At 37.1% G+C, this 20,732-nt stretch overlaps 1 protein-coding gene across 6 annotated transcripts in view; it reads right to left on the bottom strand.

Moving 5' to 3' along the window:
- The window catches only part of ehbp1 (EH domain binding protein 1), a 248,288-nt gene that overhangs the window by 6,788 nt on the left and 220,768 nt on the right, over window positions 1-20,732 (bottom strand). For all 6 annotated transcript variants that reach the window (XM_022672775.2, XM_022672778.2, XM_022672780.2 and 3 more), the window contains 2 exons: window positions 11,896-11,995; window positions 8,190-8,263 (listed from right to left, as the gene is read on the bottom strand). In XM_022672775.2, the coding sequence (XP_022528496.2) occupies window positions 8,190-8,263; window positions 11,896-11,995 (174 nt within the window). The remainder of the gene's footprint in view (window positions 1-8,189; window positions 8,264-11,895; window positions 11,996-20,732) is intronic.

Here is a 20,732-nt window from a genome sequence, read left to right as displayed (position 1 = left end):
AGCATTACAAGAGTACGGAATTTATTCTGATGTTTGCTGCTTCCTCAACCCCACTTGCAGGCCTGTCACGATAATTACATTCGTTATTGATGTTTCGTACCACAAATCTTCATCATCATCATCTACACTGATTTGTCTTGAGTGAACAGCGGCATGTTACTTAAAAATTAAAAAAAAATATGTACAAACTGTAAATAAAATACTAGGGGTGGGTGATATGGCCCTAAAATATTATCACAATATTTCATGGTATTTTTTTTACGATAATTATACTACTATTATATTACGATAATTATACGACAAAACACTAAATTAAAAAAGAATAAACTACTTAATTTAAAAAAATTATAAAAGAATAAACTACTGTAACAAAATGAAAATTAAATTGTATTATTGCATATGACATGATATAGCACACCGCTAACTGATATATAAAAAATAAATACATAAAAAGCATTATATTAGATTTGTAACAGAAATCAATGATCCAGAATATCATAAAACTAATAATGCACTCCAAATATCTCCATATATCCAGGATTAAAGTAAAATAAATTATACTGGACAGATATAATCTGTCTCTAGTAGATATATAATGGGAAATGAGAACAGTGTGATTTTTTTGTTGCTAAAAACAGTAAAAAAGTAGCACCCTGAAGTGATAATTAGATTATTAGGGGTGGGTGATAGGGTACGATATTTCAGGGTATAATATTGTTAACGATTGATAAAAATGTTTATGATATTATTGCATACAATATAATATGACACACATGCATTATTAATGTATTATCATTATCATTGGCATTAAAAGTCTTTTTAAAAAATCTTAAAAACGACTACAATATAGTTTACTGCAATGATTTCTGACCCAATATATAAATTATTATTATAACGTTTTCACAATTGGCCTAGCCACATGTTTCTACCTCTCACACAGTGTTTGGGTCTTAATCTAAATTAATCCAACAGTGACCACAACTGAAAAGGAAACAAACAACAAAACCACAACAAAAGGGAAAAATGTAAAATTTTGTCTCTAACATTCAACAAATTTTACAAATTCAACAAATCTTGCCACTATACAGTAGTTTGATCAATTTTGCTTAAAATTTCCGTAGGTACAATAATTAATTATACTGTAAATTGATTTTTACAAGTAAACCTCCACTAGTGAAGGTGATAGTTGTGATTCTCGTGAATACTGATTTAATTAACATGAATTAAGCATGAATTTGTTTCCCTTCAGAAGGTTAAACATGCCCTGGGTCCACTTGCCCCTGCTGTTCCTTACAGCTGAGCATAACAGGAGGACGGAAGGAATGGAAGGAACAGAAAAAGCAGCTCCTTTCTGGAATATAAACGTCCGGCGAGTATAAAATTCACCCTTGAAAAAGCAAACGCCTGACCCTTTACAAACCCTCCTGAAATCTAGAGCGAAATGGAAATAAACAGGGATTTTTTTCCCTGTGAATAGTGCCAAAAAGGAGGAATTGTCACCCCGTCTTATCTGCAGTTCCAGTCAACTAGCAATCTTGAAAGAGTTTGCAACATCATCAAAGCTGGCCATTTGACAGGATTCTAGCACTGCACCTAATCAATCTGAGGAAGACGCCGGTCCAGGCGGGTAACAAAGCTCAAATAGATTTACAAATGGGGTTGTTGGGGGGATAAGCTCCTGCACAGGATTACATATTGATTTTAAACATATAAAAAAGCTTATCATATAAAACCGTAACAACAAAAAAATAGGGGACCTATGCATAAATCCCTTTAAGAGAGGCGCGTCCACTTTCAAATAACACGCCCCGGAGTGCACCAAGTCTGAACTGAGAAAGAGACGCGAGAGGAGGGAGGGGAGAGACTCTGTGTGTGTGTGTGTGTGTGAGAAGCCAATGTGAGACAGTGTGTGTGTTTGTGTGTGTGTGTGTGTGTGTGCATGGCAGGCAGATAAAAAGGGCAAAAAGGATCAATTTGGAGCCAGAAAAATAAGAACCATGGCATATTGTAGAAGGCCACATTCAATCCTCAGCCTTCTTTTCCCCCACACTCCATAAAGTTGCCCGTAAATCCACAGGACCAAAGAGCAGGTTATCGTTTACCAGACATTAACACTCACCGTGCCTTTCTCCTTCTCTCCCTCTCTCTCTAAAACCTCCACCTGAATCTTCCCCACCTCGTCAATCGCTCTTTGTGTGCGGCACGGAGAAAAAAAAAAATCTCAACAAAATTCTCTCTCTCTCTCTCTTTTTCTCTCTCTCTTTACCGTTACCTGAATCCCAGACTGCCAGAGGCCTGATATAAACTCAGAATAGCTGTGGAGTGATAGCTGTACTGATGTGATCTTACCTTAAAAAAAGATTAATTAAAATCCTCTTTTCTTTTTAAGAAAAAAAAAAAAAAAAAAACAAGAACGAAAGAAAGAACCAAATTAGCACCGAGTGAAACTGATCCCAGTGTTGCAAACAATAGTGGTCTGCAGGAACTTGCCTGTAATATCAGAAACTGGCCAGAATAAATAAAGACATGAAGAAATCAAATATTATTAAACACTGATTAACACTCATCCTTATTACTAAGCTAATTTGTGTTGCTGGTCATATTAATCAATCATTACATTTTAATTTAAACGCATTTCTGTTGTTTTACATTTAATTACACAGACATGTAGACGCCATGACCTGGGACGTGCCACATTTCGTGGAAGTGGAAGCTGAAGAACGGCGAAGTTAAACAATGCTAAAACTGAAGAACGCTGAAGATAGAGAACCCTGAAGCTGAAGAACGCTGAAGCTGAAAAATCTAAAGTTGTAGAATGCCGAAGCTGTTGAACGCTGAAGCGGAAGAACACTGAAGCTGTTGAACGCTGAAGCGGAAGAACACTGAAGCGGAAGAACACTGAAGCTAAAGAAAGCTGAAGATAAAGAACGCGAAACTGAAGAACGTCAAAGCTGAAAAACACAGAAGCTGAAGAACGCTAAAACTGAAGAGCACTGAAGCTGAAGAACGCTGAAGCCAAAGAACATAGAAAATAACAACGCCGAAGCTAAAGAATGCTGAAGCGGAAGAACACCGAAGCTGAAAAACGCTAAAAATAAAAGAATGCGAAACTAAAGAACACTAAAGCTGAAGAACGCTGAAGTTAAAGAAAGATGAAGCTGAAGAACGTGGAAGCTAAAGAAATATGAAGCTAAAGACTGATAAAGCTGAAGAACACTGAAGCTGAAGAACACTAAAAGTAAAGAACGCTGAAGCTGAGAAACGCTGAAGTTAAAGAACAGTTAAAGAACTTTTGAGGAAATTAACAAGAGATCAATTAAAAAAAAGAAGAAATAAAGAAATCAAATATGGTTAACAACTGATCTACACTAATCTTTATTAAGCTAAGCTAATTTGTGTTGCTCTTCATATTAATCATGACATTTCAATTTAAACACATTTCTCTTGCTTTACATTTAATTAGACACAGACACGCAGATGTCTTTCCTTTTTTATACCATATATTTTTCTTTATATATTACATAAAAAGTATTATATTATTAAATTCATTATATTTTACTTAACAATATTATTGTCATTTTTTGAGCATGCAATTGTGACAGGCCTATATTTTAGTTATAGTGTATGATAAAATAGGAATTATATATTGCACACAATGAAAAATGATTTTCAAATATTCGTGGCTGATCTCTACAAACATTTAAAACCAGATGTTGGATATAAATTGATTAATTACTGATACAGTTATGAATTTATTGATTAATGATGGGCTCTTCAGTGCAGTCTATAGTGTCCACTCTGTGCTGTACACTCGGGGTTAAGCTGAGCCCTGTGTGCAGGTTGTTATGAGTGCCATATCAGTACAGGTTGGAGAGAGGTGGAATAAATGTGTGTGTGTGTGTGTGTGTGTGTGTGTGTGTGTGTGTGTGGGGAGTGTGTGCATGCGTGCATGTGTGTGTGTACACACATCAGTGGTCTCTACTACTACTGTCATCAGTCGGCCAAGCAAATCAGAAATTACCTGTCTGCATTGGCTGCCTGTGAAAGGACCTGTTGGAGCACCAAATAAGAAAGTGATGCACATGCTTCCCTCACCAGCAGGTCAGAACTATCGCTACCTCGCCAAAGAAAAGGCCTGTCTCTGAATGTTAAGTGCTGGAGCTCATGCCAGAGAGAGAGAGAGAGAGAGAGAGAGAGAGTGAGAGGGAGAGAGAGAGAGAGTGGAGGAAAAAGGGGGGAAGGAACCTGAGGACGATAAAAATGCAACAAGTTTCCAGTGCGTGCGTTTAAGGGTTGATAGGACAGGTACCAGCAGCAGCACCTTGATAAATATATCGCCTTTAAAAGAGCACATTTTAGGAATAATCCCAAGAGTGGTACACTAACTAGTTAACCTTAGCTTACGTTAAAATATTAAAAACTGAAATCTATAGTTTTTAGTTTCCACCTGTATTTTTTCTAACATTACATTAGTTAGAGTTTAGTTTTTACCTGTTAGAACCTGTATATAAGCTTCACCTCAATCCTTCACTCTCAGAACTACAGTTTTATAATTATTAACATCAGTTTCATTGGTCCTACGATAAAACCCTGTGGAACACCACGAGATCTGCTCTATTAACCAACAGTCACCAACAGGTGATGTCACTCAGCACAAGGCATCTGTGAGCTGATGTATCGGAACCGAGCCGCGCTGTAACGCTACTTGGAAATGCTGCATCAGCAGCAGCTCGGAAAAAAAAACGGTGGCTGATTTCACATGTATTGGAGGAGGCATGTGCTAGTCTTCACCCTCCTGGTGTTGGGGCATTACTAGTAATAGGGGGAGTCATAATAAGTGGGTTGGGTAATGGATGGCAATGCAACTAAATTACTTTGTTTATTCTCCTGTTATTACGCACGGATTTTTTTTCCTACTGTTTACATATAATGTGTAAAGTGTAAAGTTATTGAGAATGTCTGATTGTTTTTCACCTGTTTTTTTTGAATAAATTAATGTATATAATCCTTTGGATTAAAAACCTTCGTGATCTGGCACGTCTAAAACGTACCAAGATTAATGGGGCTAAAGCGAAAACAATTACATCCTGGTCTCAAACTGAAAAAGGATTGTTAAAATTGATGAGAACCTAGGAATTTTATGTTACATATGTTATACGGTTTTATTATTTAGCTTAATGGTAATTTCGAGTAGTATTTTTATTTTATTTAATTTTCACATGTGCTACGCCAACAAACAAACTGTTAGTGTTAATATATATTTAATTGCTGTTATTTAGTAGTTATTTATTCATTAATTGTGTAATAGAGTTGTGAAGCTAATGGACATATCTTTCGGTAATGTTGTTTGTTGTTTTGTTCTGGTGTGTTATTTTTGTAAACTCTGTTGAAATAAAAAATTTAGAGCTGCATTCTCCCTCACCCATAGATCAGTTCTGTACCCTGCTAATAAGTTTATGTTGTATTTTTTGGTTAATACTCCAGTGCAAAACTTAGGAAGCACTTCACAAACTTCAGACTCCAGATGTGTCATGGCTGATTGATGTTTGTAGAAAGGAAGAAAACTGGCGTATTCGCTGAACTCTCACTGTAAACGTGTTTGGGTTAAAGAATGTGTCGAAGTGTCGAATTCAATGTTATCTGAAGAAGGGAGGGGAAAATAGAGAAGGGAACAGCATCTGAAAAACTAAACACATTTCACCCCTGAGAAAGCAGGAACTGAGCTACAAAACCCTGCGTTTTTCCCCATCAGCGCCGAGCCAAACCCTCTATAAAGAGAGAGAGAGAGAGAGCGGCAGGTAGAGGGGGGTGCAGCCCGTCGCACGGAGGAATAAAAAACATACAGACTCTCTGCTTGGCTATGCATGTCCACCGTCAGCCCCCTCAAACTAATTAGAATTGATTTATGATGGATCAGGTAGCTTATCAGGTGCAGAAAGAAATTACCATGGCTAGCCAAGGGGTGCAAGGGTCACCATCGAATAGCAAAATCAATTTGCATTGATTGCAAAAGGTTCATTTTGTGAAAAGAGGGACACAGTCAAAGGGATTAAAGTTAACCAGACAACTTTGATACCACACAACAGGCTTCTTCTTCTCTCTTTTTTTTTTTACCTTCCTTGCTTGGATAACATGCACTCAGAAAGATTATAAATATACCCGCCGTCGCCGACGCCTCGGGGCACATCACACGCCAGCTCCACGTTTATTGATGTCTAAGTGACATCTGCACTTGCTGCAATAATACAGCAGACGCTCTGGACAAACGCTAACACTTATCGTCGCTGTCGCACAAAAACCTGGGATCAACGTTTTTTTTTTTTATTTACTGTGATGTAATTTAGATCTGGCAGAATCTGGCAGATTTAACCCACTGGATTCTGTATTTAAGCACTCAGGCACTTTCTTTACTTTGAGTTACTCTCAATACTATATGATAGAGCTGTTTAGCATTAATTGCTAAACCATGCTAAACAGTCAACAAATAAATAATTATCAAAAGTTTCTGCGATATGATTAATAACTGAATAAAAAAAAAAACTTAATAAAAGAAGTATCTGCTAAAGGTTAAAGGGGGTTAAGTCAAAAACTATGAACTATGAAACTATGATCTATTAAAAAATATTTCGTTTACTTAAACTATTCTACCTAAACTCGTCATGTATTTTTTTGTTATGTTTTTGACATTGTTTTTTGAATACGCCAAAATCTGGCATATTTAACACAGTAGATCCTGTAGTTAAGACAGGACTTCAATGCTCTCACAACTGTATGATTGTCATAAATTATATTAAATTTATAGGCCCCAAGATAGAACCATGTGGGACTCAAACAAAGCAATCAAGCACTTTCTTGAGTATACTATATGTTAGAATATAATAATAAATCATAGACAGCTTCAATTTCAGAGGCCCTAACACAGAACCCTGTGGGACGCCACTAAATATATGCTAGACCATGATAAAATGGTCACAAGAGTTTCTGCAATATGATTAATAACTGAATAATAAATCTAACAGGTTAAAGAGAGTTTAGTAGAAAACTATAAATTACGAGCTATGAAAAAAAATCTTTAGCTTAAAAGCTTAAAACTAAAAAAAAAAAAAAAACATTTGCAAAATCCAAACGGTTACCAAACCTTTTTTTTTCCTTTATTAGTTTCAACATTATGATCAATAACTAAATAATAAACGTGTGAAACCTGGTATGTAAAAAGGTGTTTAAGGGGTTAAAAAACTTTAATGCACTATAACTAATACAAACAATAACCTTTTCTCACATTTTTCTCCCAAATTATCTGTCCAATTTTCACACCCATGCAGCTGCTACTCAGCTGTATATCCCCAATCACAAGCAGGGTGAAGACCAGCACATGCCTCCTCCGACACAAGTGAATTCAGTCACCACCTCTACTCCAACTGCTGCTGATGCAGTATTGCCGAGTAGCAACACAGCGCGCTCGGAGGAAAGCAAAGCGACTTGGTTCATATACATCAGCTCACAGGTGCCTTATGCTCATCGACATCACCCTAGAAGTGATAAGAGGAAAGAGCACCATCTACCGACCCAGAGAGTGAAAAGCCAATTGTGCTCTCTCAGGTGTCCAGCAGCTGATGGCAAGCTACATGACTGGGATTTGAACCAGCGATCACCTGATCATAGTGGCAGCACCTTAGTCCACTTTTAATGGTAAAGGAGTTCTTGAAACATCGGTTTCAAAGGTGTCTTAACATTATTAAAGTTTGATGTATCTTTTATTCCTAGTCTCTATAAACTAGCTCTGGATATTTTCAAACTAAACAACGAAGCACACTTTGTAAGTTGGTCTGGAGAAGGGTGTCAGCTTAATAGCGTTGATGAAAATGTAAATGTAATGATTAATGAACAGACTAATAAAAATACTACAAAATAACTTGGAACACATTTTTTCTTTCTTCTGTATAATTTGGCATTATTAACAATAATAAAATATTAATAATTGTGAATCTAAATCTGAAACTGCTGTTGAGAGAAACGTATACAAACAAACTACATGGGTACAAATAAACAAATTGCAGACAGGAATCTTTGTTTTTCACAGCAGTGTAAATACTACACCCCACCCCCCAACCCAACACAAGCCCCTCAGAACACCCCGCTCGCCCACCCTCCGCCCCCCCAAATCAAATCCTCTCCCCACTCTCGCTTACCTTCAATCGCCAGCATTGCTCTTAACTCCCGGTTCAACAGCTCGAAGCGTCTCTCCAGATCATGCTCCCTCTCCCTGGGCAAGTTGTAAAAGTTCATCAATATGTTAATTACTAAATCATTAAACACTTAAAGAAACCTTTAATAAACATTGATTCGAGCACTCGCCGACACCTTGCTGCTTCGCATTAATCTACTGCAAAATAAGTGATACCCGGACGCCGGCGAGAGAGGCTGTTTGGGGTGATAGGACGGTGGAGAACTGAGAGATGATGATACGTTTGGGAAGGAAGAGGGGGGATTGGGATCAACGAGCAAATTTAATTTTGCCTCTTTCAAATGTATTGGAAATGAGCTAATTCAGGGTCCCTAATAGAATTTGTCCTTCACAGCCGGTTCGGCGACAAAGAGCGGAATGAAAGAAATAATAATAATCGCAGCCCTTTTAATTGACCACTTAAAACGACATTTTTTTCCACTGATATAATGTGATTAGAATACTTCAAGCTGTCATTCGCCAGGGCTTGGAAACTCTCTCTCTCTCTTTCTTTCTCTCTTTCTTTCTCTCGAATGAGAAGCAGCCCGTTTTTTTTTTTTTTTTATTGGGAGCCGTCAAATCAAAGGACATAAATCCACACAAATGAACATCGTTTTATTGGCAGATCCATTCTGCAAGACGTGTAATATTTATATAATGTTATATAATCGCTATAATTTAGCAGTAAAAGATTTATAGAATTAAGAGGATATTAGAGAATATTCAGAAGAGAAGAACAAGCAGAGAGCCTCGTTCATTGTTTCTTCTGCAATCAAGTGTATTAAAAAGATTTTAACATGCTTTTGTTGGAAGTTGGAGTCTCTACTGCCTAGAGAAGCTTTTTTACTAGATTTGATTGCATTCAGCGAGAAAAGCGATAGTGAGAATGATCAGAATGCAGAATAATCTAGACATAGGATGATCCTTAGCCTAAACCTAAAGCATTGGATGGAGCACCATCATTCCTTCCTCCAGAGATCACAACTTTGGGGTTCATTCATTTGTAAATATAGTGTGGCCTGATCTTGTGTTAGAATCTAAATGAAGCTAAATGGCTCTTTTAAATCAGTGCGGGATCTATCAGTTGATCCAATTCAGCTAATGGGTGGAATAATAAGAGCAGTGAATTTCATTACAGCGGTCATGTGATGACGCTATTTCATTCCCCTGGCTGAACTGGGGGGGAAGGGGTGGGAGCCGCAAAGCCGCCGTACCCTTCACCGGCTGACCTTCTTCCTGGGCCCTGAGTCCCTGGGGTCTGAGATGTGGAGAGTAGGTCTCTAAATATTATACAATCATTTTCTGACTGATTCTTTTGTACGAGTTTGTTTGAGTTTTGATGGATGCAATGTGAAGTAGAGAGAGAGAGAGAGGAGAGAGAGGAGATCCCAAACTAGCCGAGAAGATCATACTGGAAGAATACATGCTAACAGGCTAGTCAGCTAACTTTTAATTATCAATATTATTTATTGAGCTACAATACCTACAATTTTAACCTATTCATTTTTAAATGTGAGTTCTGGCTGTCTGTAATGTTCTGCACATAGGGAGCTCTGTTCTTTTGGCACAAATAGAATGGGAGTTCTTGGATTTGCTCACCACTAAGCTGATATTCCACCTTAAATAAGCACACAGCTGTTGCATTTTGGGGCCTGTAGCCTCTGCAGCCTTTAAGGTGGAATGAAAATTTCTTTTTGCGACAAGTTGCTACAAGTTTGTTTAATGATCTCATAAAATCAATCAATCCAATACATGTAGTCTTTGCTGTTTAGTTGTCACTGTATGTACTAGTGATTATGTTTTGATACTTACTGTATTTTTTGCACTATAAAGCACAATTAAAATAATTTAATTTTAAAAATCAGCAAAAATCGTCAGTGCGCCTTATAATCCGGTGCTTCTTATGTATGGATTTTATCAGTCAGATTGTAAAGAGCAGTTAAGCCACTCTGCTAAAGTACACTAGCGGTTAGCTGCTAATGCTACGGCTAATGGGGAAATTTGGGAATTTAAGCTTACTTTAAATAAACTAAAGTGTTTTTTTTAACAGAAATAAATAAAATAAATAAGCTTTCAGGAGATCTGGAAATCTGTGTACACCAACATCCAGCATATGTTTGAATTTAAAATATAGTGTATTTTATTACAGTTTTGTTTAATTAGCTTAGCTTACCTTTATTTAACTTTGAGTTAGCTCAACCCTCACTACCACCCACCACTTAGTAGAGAGACTTGCCTGAATTAGAAATTTCTTATAGTGTCTCTTAAAATGCGTTAATATATATGAAATTCCTTATATAAGAAAATAATCCAGAAAATAGACATTCATTGATAGTGCGCCTTACAATGCAGTGTGCCCTATAGTGTGAAAAATATGGTAATAAATAAAAAAAAAAATCTAAAAAGAAATGTGTATTTTAGTTTTATTTCAAATACATCAGAAAATAAATATGAAAAATTGTAGCAAATTGTAGGGAAAAGTAATGAAATACTGATATATCGAAGTATTGTGATATTTTTTGATTGATTATTGTATCTGTAATGATTGTTTATTTTTTTGAAGTTTTAATTAATAATTTACCTTCACTAAATGTGGTTTAAACTGCTGTTAGCTACTGTTAGATCCCACTGTTCTGATTGAATAAAATGAAAACAGTACAAAAGACTTTATTTTTAAGTGATGACAGTTTTCTCTTACATTTTGATATAACTGATTGGGCTATATGAGCAACTTTAATTGGTAACCTAACAAGATTTATGTGGAACTGTATATCTAGCTATTAAATATTTAGCTAGTTCTTAAACTTAAATGCTGTCTAACAATCTCTCTGCTCAATTTTAGCTAGCTAACTAACTACAGTATAAACTGGATTTTGTGTACACAAATATAAATCTGTGATCTGAAGCTTAGTTTTGCTTTTAAGAACTTAAAACTTTTTTTAAAGTAGAACACAACTTTTTTTTTTTTATTTGTACAGTACCACTAAAAAAGTTTGGGCACGCCTCTTCTCTCTCATTCAATGTGTTTCCTTATTTCTGTTTATGACTTTTTCCACAATGATATAAGATATAAGATTGAAGACTATATTAAAGTTATACAAGAATACATACTGAATTATTTAGTAAAGAAAAAAAGTTTTAAACAAACCAGAATATATTTTATATAATTAAGATTCTTCTAAGGAGCACATTTATCTTTGAGGACAGATCTGCACACTCTTGGTATTTTAATCTCAGTGTCGTCATGAGGAAGAGTCATCTGGAATAGATTTCTCAGTGTCTTGAAGGAGGTTCTGGAGGTGCTGAACAAAAGTTGCTGCTTTTCCTTCACACTGTGAAGCTCTTAACATTTTTTTTGTTTTTTTACTGTTTAATACGTAATTTCATATGTCCCTTAATTGTTTTAATGTCTTTATTATTAATCTATAATAGAAAGAAAATAAATGAAATAAATGAAATAAAAAAATAAAGAAAAACAGAGAAGGTAAGAAGGTGCATCCAAACCTTTGAGTGGTACTGTATATGAGCACAGCAATGTCTGAAACAGAGCAGCATTTTTTTTTTTTTTTGTAAACTATGGCCTAAATACTCCACTAGAGAGATGAGGAGAGCTCTGAGTGTATTATTGTGTGAGAGAGTAAGTGAGAGGGAGGGTAAGAGGTTTTACTTACAGCAGGGAGAGCTGGTTCTGGCGGCGGATCAGAGCGTTTTTCTTATTGACCAGCGTGAACCACTCCTGCATCATGGCCTCCTCCTCATCCTTATTCTTCCCTATAGGAGCAGAAACACACACACACACACACACACACACACACACACAACATGAGTACAACACACTACAGCAATAACTGCTACAGCTTAGCCACAAAACATTTACAGGCATTTACACAGCTATAACAACAGGCTTCTTCTTCAGAACAGATTACCAGTGTTAGACTATTATATGTAAATGAGCTCTGTTCTAATTGGCTAGCCTATGTTGTGCCTTATTAAATTATTAAAGTCCTTTAAGTCCATATGTGAGAGCAAAGCTGTACAAGCTGTAAAAGACTAAATATATTGGTTGTATTGTGTCATAAAAACAAAGTAAAAAAGGATTGTATGGAGTAGGGAGAATGGTTTGAGACTTAATAAATGAATATATATATATATATATATATATATATATATATATATATATATATATATATATATATATAGCTCTGGAAACAAATAAGAGACTACTTAAAAATGCTGAGTTTCTCTGATTTTACCAAATTGAAAACCTCTGGATTATAATCAAGAGAAAGATGGACGATCACAAGCCATCAAATCAAACTGAACTGCTCATGTTTTTGCACCAGGAGTGCAGGCATAAAGTTATCCAAAAGCAGTGTGTAAGACTGGTGGAGGAGAACATGCAAGGATACATGAAAACTGTGATTAAAAACCAGGGTTATTCCACCAAATATTAAATTCAATATTTCTGAACTCTTAAAACCGTAAAAATATGAACTTGTTTTTCTTTGCATTATTTGAGGTCTGAAAGCTCTGCATCTTTTTTGTTATTTCAGCCATTTCTCATTTTCTGCAAATAAATGCTCTAAATGACAATATTTCAATTCAGATTTTATACATATAATATACTGTAAAAAAATGCATCACAGGATTCTAAATTCTTAAAAAATGATTCTGTAAAATAACCTTTCTTTCTTTACAAAATATATATATATTTCTTTACAAAATATATATATATATTTTTATTACATTTTATTTCTTTGTTAGCCTTTGTGATCTTTTTGTGATTCTTTTTTTTCCACATTATGTTTTAGCAAACATATTTTTTCACTAACTAATGTAATATTAGGAAACTTACAGGTGGAAACTATAGATTTTAGTCTTGAATATTAATATTATTGCAAACAGATTAATTTTCTTTTAGGTTATCTAGTTAGTGTACCACCCTGGGATGCTTTGAGTACCACCACTGGTTCTGTAACTGTGTGGGAAACTGCTTCTACGACTTTCTGATGACTGTTCCAACACTTAGACAGTCTATAGGAGGTTTAAACACCTGTTGAGATCTGACATCACAACAAAAGGATAAAAAGCGTGGCCTTAGGCCTTATTGTTTAAGGCGGTTCTTTCTTAAGCTCCTCAGTTTATTAAGAAAAAGTGGAAAAATGAGTAGATTAGAGAGGCCAGTCACCCTTATGGTCTACTCTAATGTTCTAAGGCTGCAGAGTTTTAGGATTGAGGATTTCTTGCTGTCTTTTGTTTTTTTAAATAAAAAAAAACACACAAAACTCCTGCTTTACTTTCTCCAGCACAGTTAAACTTCAGCACTTTCCTCAAACCTCACCCCCCCGAGCGAAGTGCATCAAATGAGATTAGCCCACAGGCTTTTTCTCAGCCACACAGATTGACACGCAAGTTAGGAAGCCGGACAGAAGCGTGTTCAGTGGCAACATATTAGACACTTCACAAGACGCTGCCATTGTCAATAAAACAGAGACGGCGCTGGATTAGGTGGCTGGATTACGGGCGACTGGTTATGTTCCCACACTGGCTGGGATTAACACTGAGCTCCAGAGACTTTGTGCTGCTTCAGGAACCACCGCCGCTCACTAACACCCTCCAAACTGGAGACGGAATACGTATGAAGCCTTATGGTCTAAAAAAAAGAAATACAAATAAAAAAAGAAAAGGAAAAACACCTTAAAGCAGGTGCCAAACTTTCACTGAGGGGAGGAGCCGCAGATAAAGCCACGCCCACACCGCAGGTCACGCCAGGCTGGAGATAATGACTGATTTACAGATGGTAAACATCAATAGCACTGAGGGCCCTATCTTAAACCCTGCACAAGGCTGGCCGCGATGCTCATTGCTACCCTACACCACACCTACAGTCGCCTTGCTCCCACACCATATTAAAATAGCACTGGAGTTTAGGTTAAAATATCTAAACTGATCTGAGTGTTGATCTTTAAATGTTGTGTGTTCAGGTAAATATCTGGTGTATTGCTATCTTGGTGGCAGAAAACACAGGAGCGCCAATGAGTGATTAAAACCCTGACAACAGTCAGTCAACAGTCACCCACCCAATCCTATAAAAAAGCAGCTTTTTTTTTTTGAGCGTGAACAAGCAGGTCACTTTCCTCTGCTGAGACACGCAAAGTGCTGCGCTGTTATGATACGAACGTGCCAAAGTCAGAGCTCACCTGGTTCTTAAAGGAATGGCAAGTGACACACTGACTGGTTTATTGTACCCATGGTTAATTAAGAGCTTCACAAGGTGTATTTTTGGTGCCCTCTCGATAACAAAGAAACACAGACACACCCTAAATCCAGCTGAGTGAGTTGGTGGGTTTGTAGTGCTGGTAGTACATGAAGGACATGGCTCACTCTCTAAACTTTTGACTGCTACCATGCCAGAGAGTGTAATTTATGTGAATTTCAGCTGCTATAAAACCAATTATCAAAAAAGAAAATTATAAACAATAATGCCTCATTGTGCTTAAATATACTGAATATTATGTACTATATGTGTACTATATTTGCTATATTTCTACACAAATGTAGCTACTTTTAACTATTTGTGAATTGGACCAAGAGAAATGCTCTAAAATGACTTTTTATGGAATAAAATCTTCTTGTTTTAACTTTCATTAAAAGTTTTCATACTGACTAAGCATCCAGGAAGACTTGAGGCTTGATATATTAAACGTATAAATGAATATGCAATCACGACTTGGCAAACGACAGGTCATTACTGTTGCCCTTTCTATGTATATGTGTTTAATGTATTTACAGCTTAATTAATAACCCTTAATAAAAACTAATTTATAAACTATTTTTAAATCCTTTATAAAAGAGCTGTTAGTCCTGACATTGTCAGTCTGCCTGCCACGAACTCTATTACACACACCGAAGACTACAACTCCCAGAATGCACCAACACTAGACCTCCCGGACATTGGTGATCAAGAGAAGCTTCGGCGTTCTAACTCACCGAGCTTCTGATTACAGACACCTGGTCCTGGTTGTATAAACACCCTCTTGTTTCTGTTGCTTGTGGCCTGATATTCTATCTGGATTCTAGCTCTTCTACCTTGCGTTTCATTTGTTTTTGCTCTTTTGTTTCAGACACGTTTTTTTTTTATTTCCAGTGTATGACCTCTTTGGCCTGCTCTGTCCCTGGTATGCAGACTTTGCCTGTAAATGTGAGCCCTTTATAAATAAACTGTGTGTTTGGTATCTGTTTATGTCATGTTGTGTGTCTGGCCACCATGACACAAGCCTTATTTTAAAGAGACGCACATGTAATTTAATCAATAGTGCACAATTTGTTCCTAAGACTGTAAATGCATCTGATTGTATATGGACATGCATTCAAAATGTCTTTACACTTTACAGGAGAAAGGAAAAACAACTTTTTTTTAAGGAAGTCAATGTCCAACTCATTTTATCATAAAACACAAGATTAGTAAAAATTACAAAAGAGATTCACATTAAAAAACAAGGGTGACTTTTTTTTTAGATGCTATTTATATTCCACACAATACATGGACAGAAGTATTGAGACACTGGCTTATTCACTACATACATACACTTTTGTCCATTCAGTGTATGCTTTTTATACATATATATATATATATAGCTACACCTGGTCATTCGTTAAAGAAAATAAGGATTGAGGAAAAAAAATCCCCACAGTCCTCAATTATTCAACAGCTCTGATCATTAAATCTGGATTCAGCTACACGTTTACACGCCGTGATGATGATGATGATGATGTAACTCTTCATAAAGCACCAGCACCACCTGACCTGACTCTGCAGAGTTAATGGGTAATGGCTGGCAGGCGGGAGGTGACGGCTGAATGAGTTAAGTGGGTTGGAGGCGTGGGACCGCCGTCACCACTCTGAGCATTTCGGCGACACTAATTATTTCTTTGAAGGAGGGATGAAAGTGGAGAAAAGATGAAAGATCCCTTAAGCTTATGTAATCACCTTCTCTACTCACTACCTCTCTGATACCTGCCTCCACCTGACGGCATCAACAGCAGCATTAGAGTCCAAACACAAGTTTCAGAGCTTCGCTGTTTAGAAGGCTGTTATCTGTTAAAACTGACTAAAGCCCGGCTCTCGGCTGGAGCTGGAGCTGAAGAGGTGGATGTGATGAGGCCTTTTCTATGGAACTCTCCATGTGCTCCTCTATGTTCCTTTCTACGTGCCTTTTCTGTTCCTCTATGTCCTTTTCTACGTGCTCTGTGCTTCTCTACAGATTCTCTATGTTCCCCTTTTACGTGCTTCTCAACAGTTTCTCTACTTTCCCCTCCATGTGCTCCTCTACAGCTCCTCTACGATCCCCTCCATGTGCTCCTCTACAGCTTCTCTACTTTCCCCTCCATGTGCTCCTCTACAGCTTCTCTACGTTCCCCTCCATGTGCTCCCCTCCATGTGCTCCTCTACGCTCCCCTCCATGTGCTCCTCTACAGCTTCTCTACTTTCCCCTCCATGTGCTCCTCTACAGCTCCTCTATGCTCCCCTCCATGTGCTCCTCTACAGCTTCTCTACTTTCCCCTCCATGTGCTTCTCAACAGCTTCTCTACGCTCCCCTCCATGTGCTCCTCTACAGCTCCTCTACGCTCCCCTCCATGTGCTCCTCTACAGCTTCTCTACTTTCCCCTGTATGTGCTCCTGTACAGCTTCTCTACTTTCCCCTCTATGTGCTCCACTACAGCTCCTCTACGTTCCCCTGTATGTGCTCCTCTACAGTTTCTCTACTTTCCCCTCTATGTGCTCCTCTACAGCTTCTCTACGTTCTCCTCTATGTGCTCCTCTACAGCTCCTCTACGTTCCCCTCTGTGCTCCTATACAGCTTCTCTACTTTCCCCTGTATGTGCTCCTGTACAACTTCTCTACTTTCCCCTCTATGTGCTCCACTACAGCTTCTCTACTTTCCCCTGTATGTGCTCCACTACAGCTTCTCTTCGTTCCCCTGTATGTGCTTCTGTACAGCTTCTCTACTTTCCCCTCTATGTGCTCCACTACAGCTTCTCTTCGTTCCCCTGTATGTGCTTCTGTACAGCTTCTCTACTTTCCCCTCTATGTGCTCCACTACAGCTTCTCTACTTTCCCCTGTATGTGCTCCACTACAGCTTCTCTTCGTTCCCCTGTATGTGCTTCTGTACAGCTTCTCTACTTTCCCCTCTATGTGCTCCACTACAGCTTCTCTTCGTTCCCCTGTATGTGCTCCTGTACAGCTTCTCTACGTTCCCCTCTATGTGCTCCACTACAGCTTCTCTTCATTCCCCTGTATGTGCTCCTGTACAGCTTCTCTACGTTCCCCTCTATGTGCTCCACTACAGCTTCTCTTCATTCCCCTGTATGTGCTCTTCTACAGTTTCTCTACTTTCCCCTCTATGTGCTCCTCTACAGCTTCTCTACGTTCTCTAATATTTTTTACATATTAAATTTGAAAAAAATAATAGATGCATATTACTTATGAATATTGTTATTAGTTTTGTGGGTAAAAAGTAGATTTTGATTAAAAAAAATGCTCACAATTTTTGTTTTTTTTTTTCTTGTGAAAATTAAATAAAAGAAATAACAAATGATTACACAGAGGTGGTGAATTATGCTGGGAAATGGAAGGTGCTAGAATGTTCTTGGATGACCTTCTTTTGCATTCGCTGCATAGACAGTGCCATCAAAGACGAATGGAGGTCAGTGTGACCCAACGGCCCAGAGGCTTAGAGCGGTCAAATACATAAATACATCATAGAATAGCTTCCAACTAAACAAATAAATCACAGCATTTCCAAAAACCCTACACATATGAAACAAATACAAAATGGGGGTTATATTATACACACACACACACTGTTCCTCTAGAGCTTTAATATAGTCTCCAGTATTAGATTTATGATGTAAAAATTTATAAAAAGAAAGAAAATGCACCGAATGAGAAGAGGTGATTCTTGTATGTACTTGTATGTACTTACATATAAATAATACATATGAAACATAATATATAATACAAACTCCTGACATCCTAATAAAGTAAAAAAACAAACGTGTGTGTGTGTGTGTGCTCAGTGAGTGTGATGGGGGTTTTAGAGAAAGTGCAAGGCTGGTCTGGGAACTGTGGTGGAGAGATTGTTCGCTCCCTCCGCCTCTCTTTTCTAGCCGGGCACCATGTGACCAAGACGCCGGTCATGTGAGAGAGACACAAATCCGCCGGACACAACAAAGCCGGCAGCGGCCCGGCGGGGAGACGGCCTCGCCAGTCACCAACAAAAAATTATATAAATAAATCAAATTAAATAATAAAAAAGCCGCTCCGGCCCTCCACCGGGGGAGCTGTTCTCATGTCTGGCAGAACCAGATGTGTGTAATTTTTTTATTTGACGACGACAACGACTCTGAGAGAAAGGGGGCGAGGAGGAGGGGGGAGGGGCTGGGATTTGGGAATGGATTACCGTAGTCAACTTTTAAATAGCGCGGCTCGGAAGGGATAAAGTGTTGTGTGACAGGTCATTGTAGCTCCGCACAGCCAAATGAAACAAGCAAATAATAAATGGTAATATTAAGCTTGTGTGACATTGTGCGGAAGCGGCGGATTAGGAGGCGCATCGCGGAGGCCGGAGCCAGAGCAGGGGCGGGTGTGAGAGTGTGTGTGTGTGTGTGAGTGTGAGCTAGACAGTAGAAAGAGTTCTCAGAGTCCTCAGTTTGTCTCCCACACACACACACACACACACACACACACACACACACACTCACACTCACACATCACAGTGCTACACAGACTTGACCTTTGATCCTTGACTGAGGATCAGTCAGATATTTTGTAAGAAGCTCTGATATTTATTTTTGATGAATTTATTTATTTATTTATTTTGCTTGATTGAACTTTCATTTTAAAATATCATTTAATTTATTACAGTAACATACACAGTAACATTTTGTCATAAGAGTACGTGAGTATAAATAACATATAATAACAACAGCAGAACTTACGACTTATGAGAAAGAGTTACGACTTGAACTGAGAACACTAGTTAAGCCATTATTAATCAATCATTAAAACTAGTTTTAACTAACAATGTCTTCATTAATTATTAGGATTTGAAGCATTTAAATTATGTTTAATAATGTTTTATAGTGTCTTAAATAGTGTCAATTAACATAAAATATAATGAGTTCAGACATTCTGACCCTTACCCATTTGATTTGTTCTATTGATCAATAGACCAATAGAAAAATTAGCTGAAATATTTTTTTAAATTTAATTTGATTTACTTCTAACTAACTTCAACTAACACAATCAACAATCTATTGCTGTATTACTATTAATGCTGAACTGAATGGATTAAATTACCTATGGTAGCTTTATGCCCAGTAATGTTATCATGATTAATAAAGCATCAGTAGAGCATGTGAAGTTAAATTTGTACAGTTATATGTTACGTGTAATAGTTGGCAGACCCCTGGTCAAACTGTATATTGTATGTAATATATAGCTGAAGTTTTAATTGTTAAGTGCTGTTTATGTACTGAACTTTATACTGAATTTTAATTTTGCACAAATATTACAGTAAATGTTAAAGTATGTTCCATGTTTCTTGTAATATGTTAAAAATATAGAACAGTTCCATAGAAGAAAAAAAACACATTTTACACATGGCCAAATTTGTCACTGTAGTGTAAAAAGCCTGTATTTTTTTTTTTAAAAGTGTCTTTATATGTATATAGTATACACAGTATATCTCCAATCTTATGCAAAGGTTTGGGCATCCCTGCCATTTTTGATTTTCTTCATTAAAATGAATACATATTCTCTACAACAGATATACTTTAGCATACTTTAATTACACTCATTAAAGTAAGTAAGTACTGTTCTCTTCCTAATTTAACTAGTGGTGTCAATCAATTAAAAGAAAAGGTCAATTTCTTCACAATCACAATAGGATTCTGTGATTAATCATGATTAATCAAAATTTTAAGCTTTGACTGTATTATAATATCTCAGGGTAGTTTTGATGATTATTAAACTAGAATATCGTAATGTTGAGTTACTGAGTTTAAATGGAGAAAATGAACGCTAGTGTAGCTCCATATTCCACACTCGACAACTTAAAAAAAAGGAAACATGCATTAGCTGTGTGTGTGTGTGTGTGTGTGTGTGCATGAATGAGCACACAAGTGTGTGCCAGAGAGAGAGAGAGAGAGAATAAACTTTAGCATAAATAAAAATATATCTTCTGAACTTAGCAGTAAGCGTTGATATATTATAAACTGCTACGTATCACAAGTCTCTGTCAATTTTATCACGTGAATAATGTGCGTTAAAAAAAGTATAGTGCGTTAATGTTTCCAGATTAACTGCATGTGTTAACGTGGTAATGATGACAACATATTGACAAAAAAAAACAAAAAAACAGTGTGTGTAAAAGATATGGCACATTTTTTACTTACAATATAATAGTTCATATTCATACATAAACAAAAACGTATTTTGGTTTA

The sequence above is a fragment of the Astyanax mexicanus genome, chromosome 14 (assembly GCF_023375975.1).
Source record: "Astyanax mexicanus isolate ESR-SI-001 chromosome 14, AstMex3_surface, whole genome shotgun sequence".
Taxonomy (NCBI): Eukaryota; Metazoa; Chordata; class Actinopteri; order Characiformes; family Acestrorhamphidae; genus Astyanax; species Astyanax mexicanus.
Note: the sequence above shows the minus strand (reverse complement) of the source record. Positions and strands in the feature narration are given on the sequence as shown.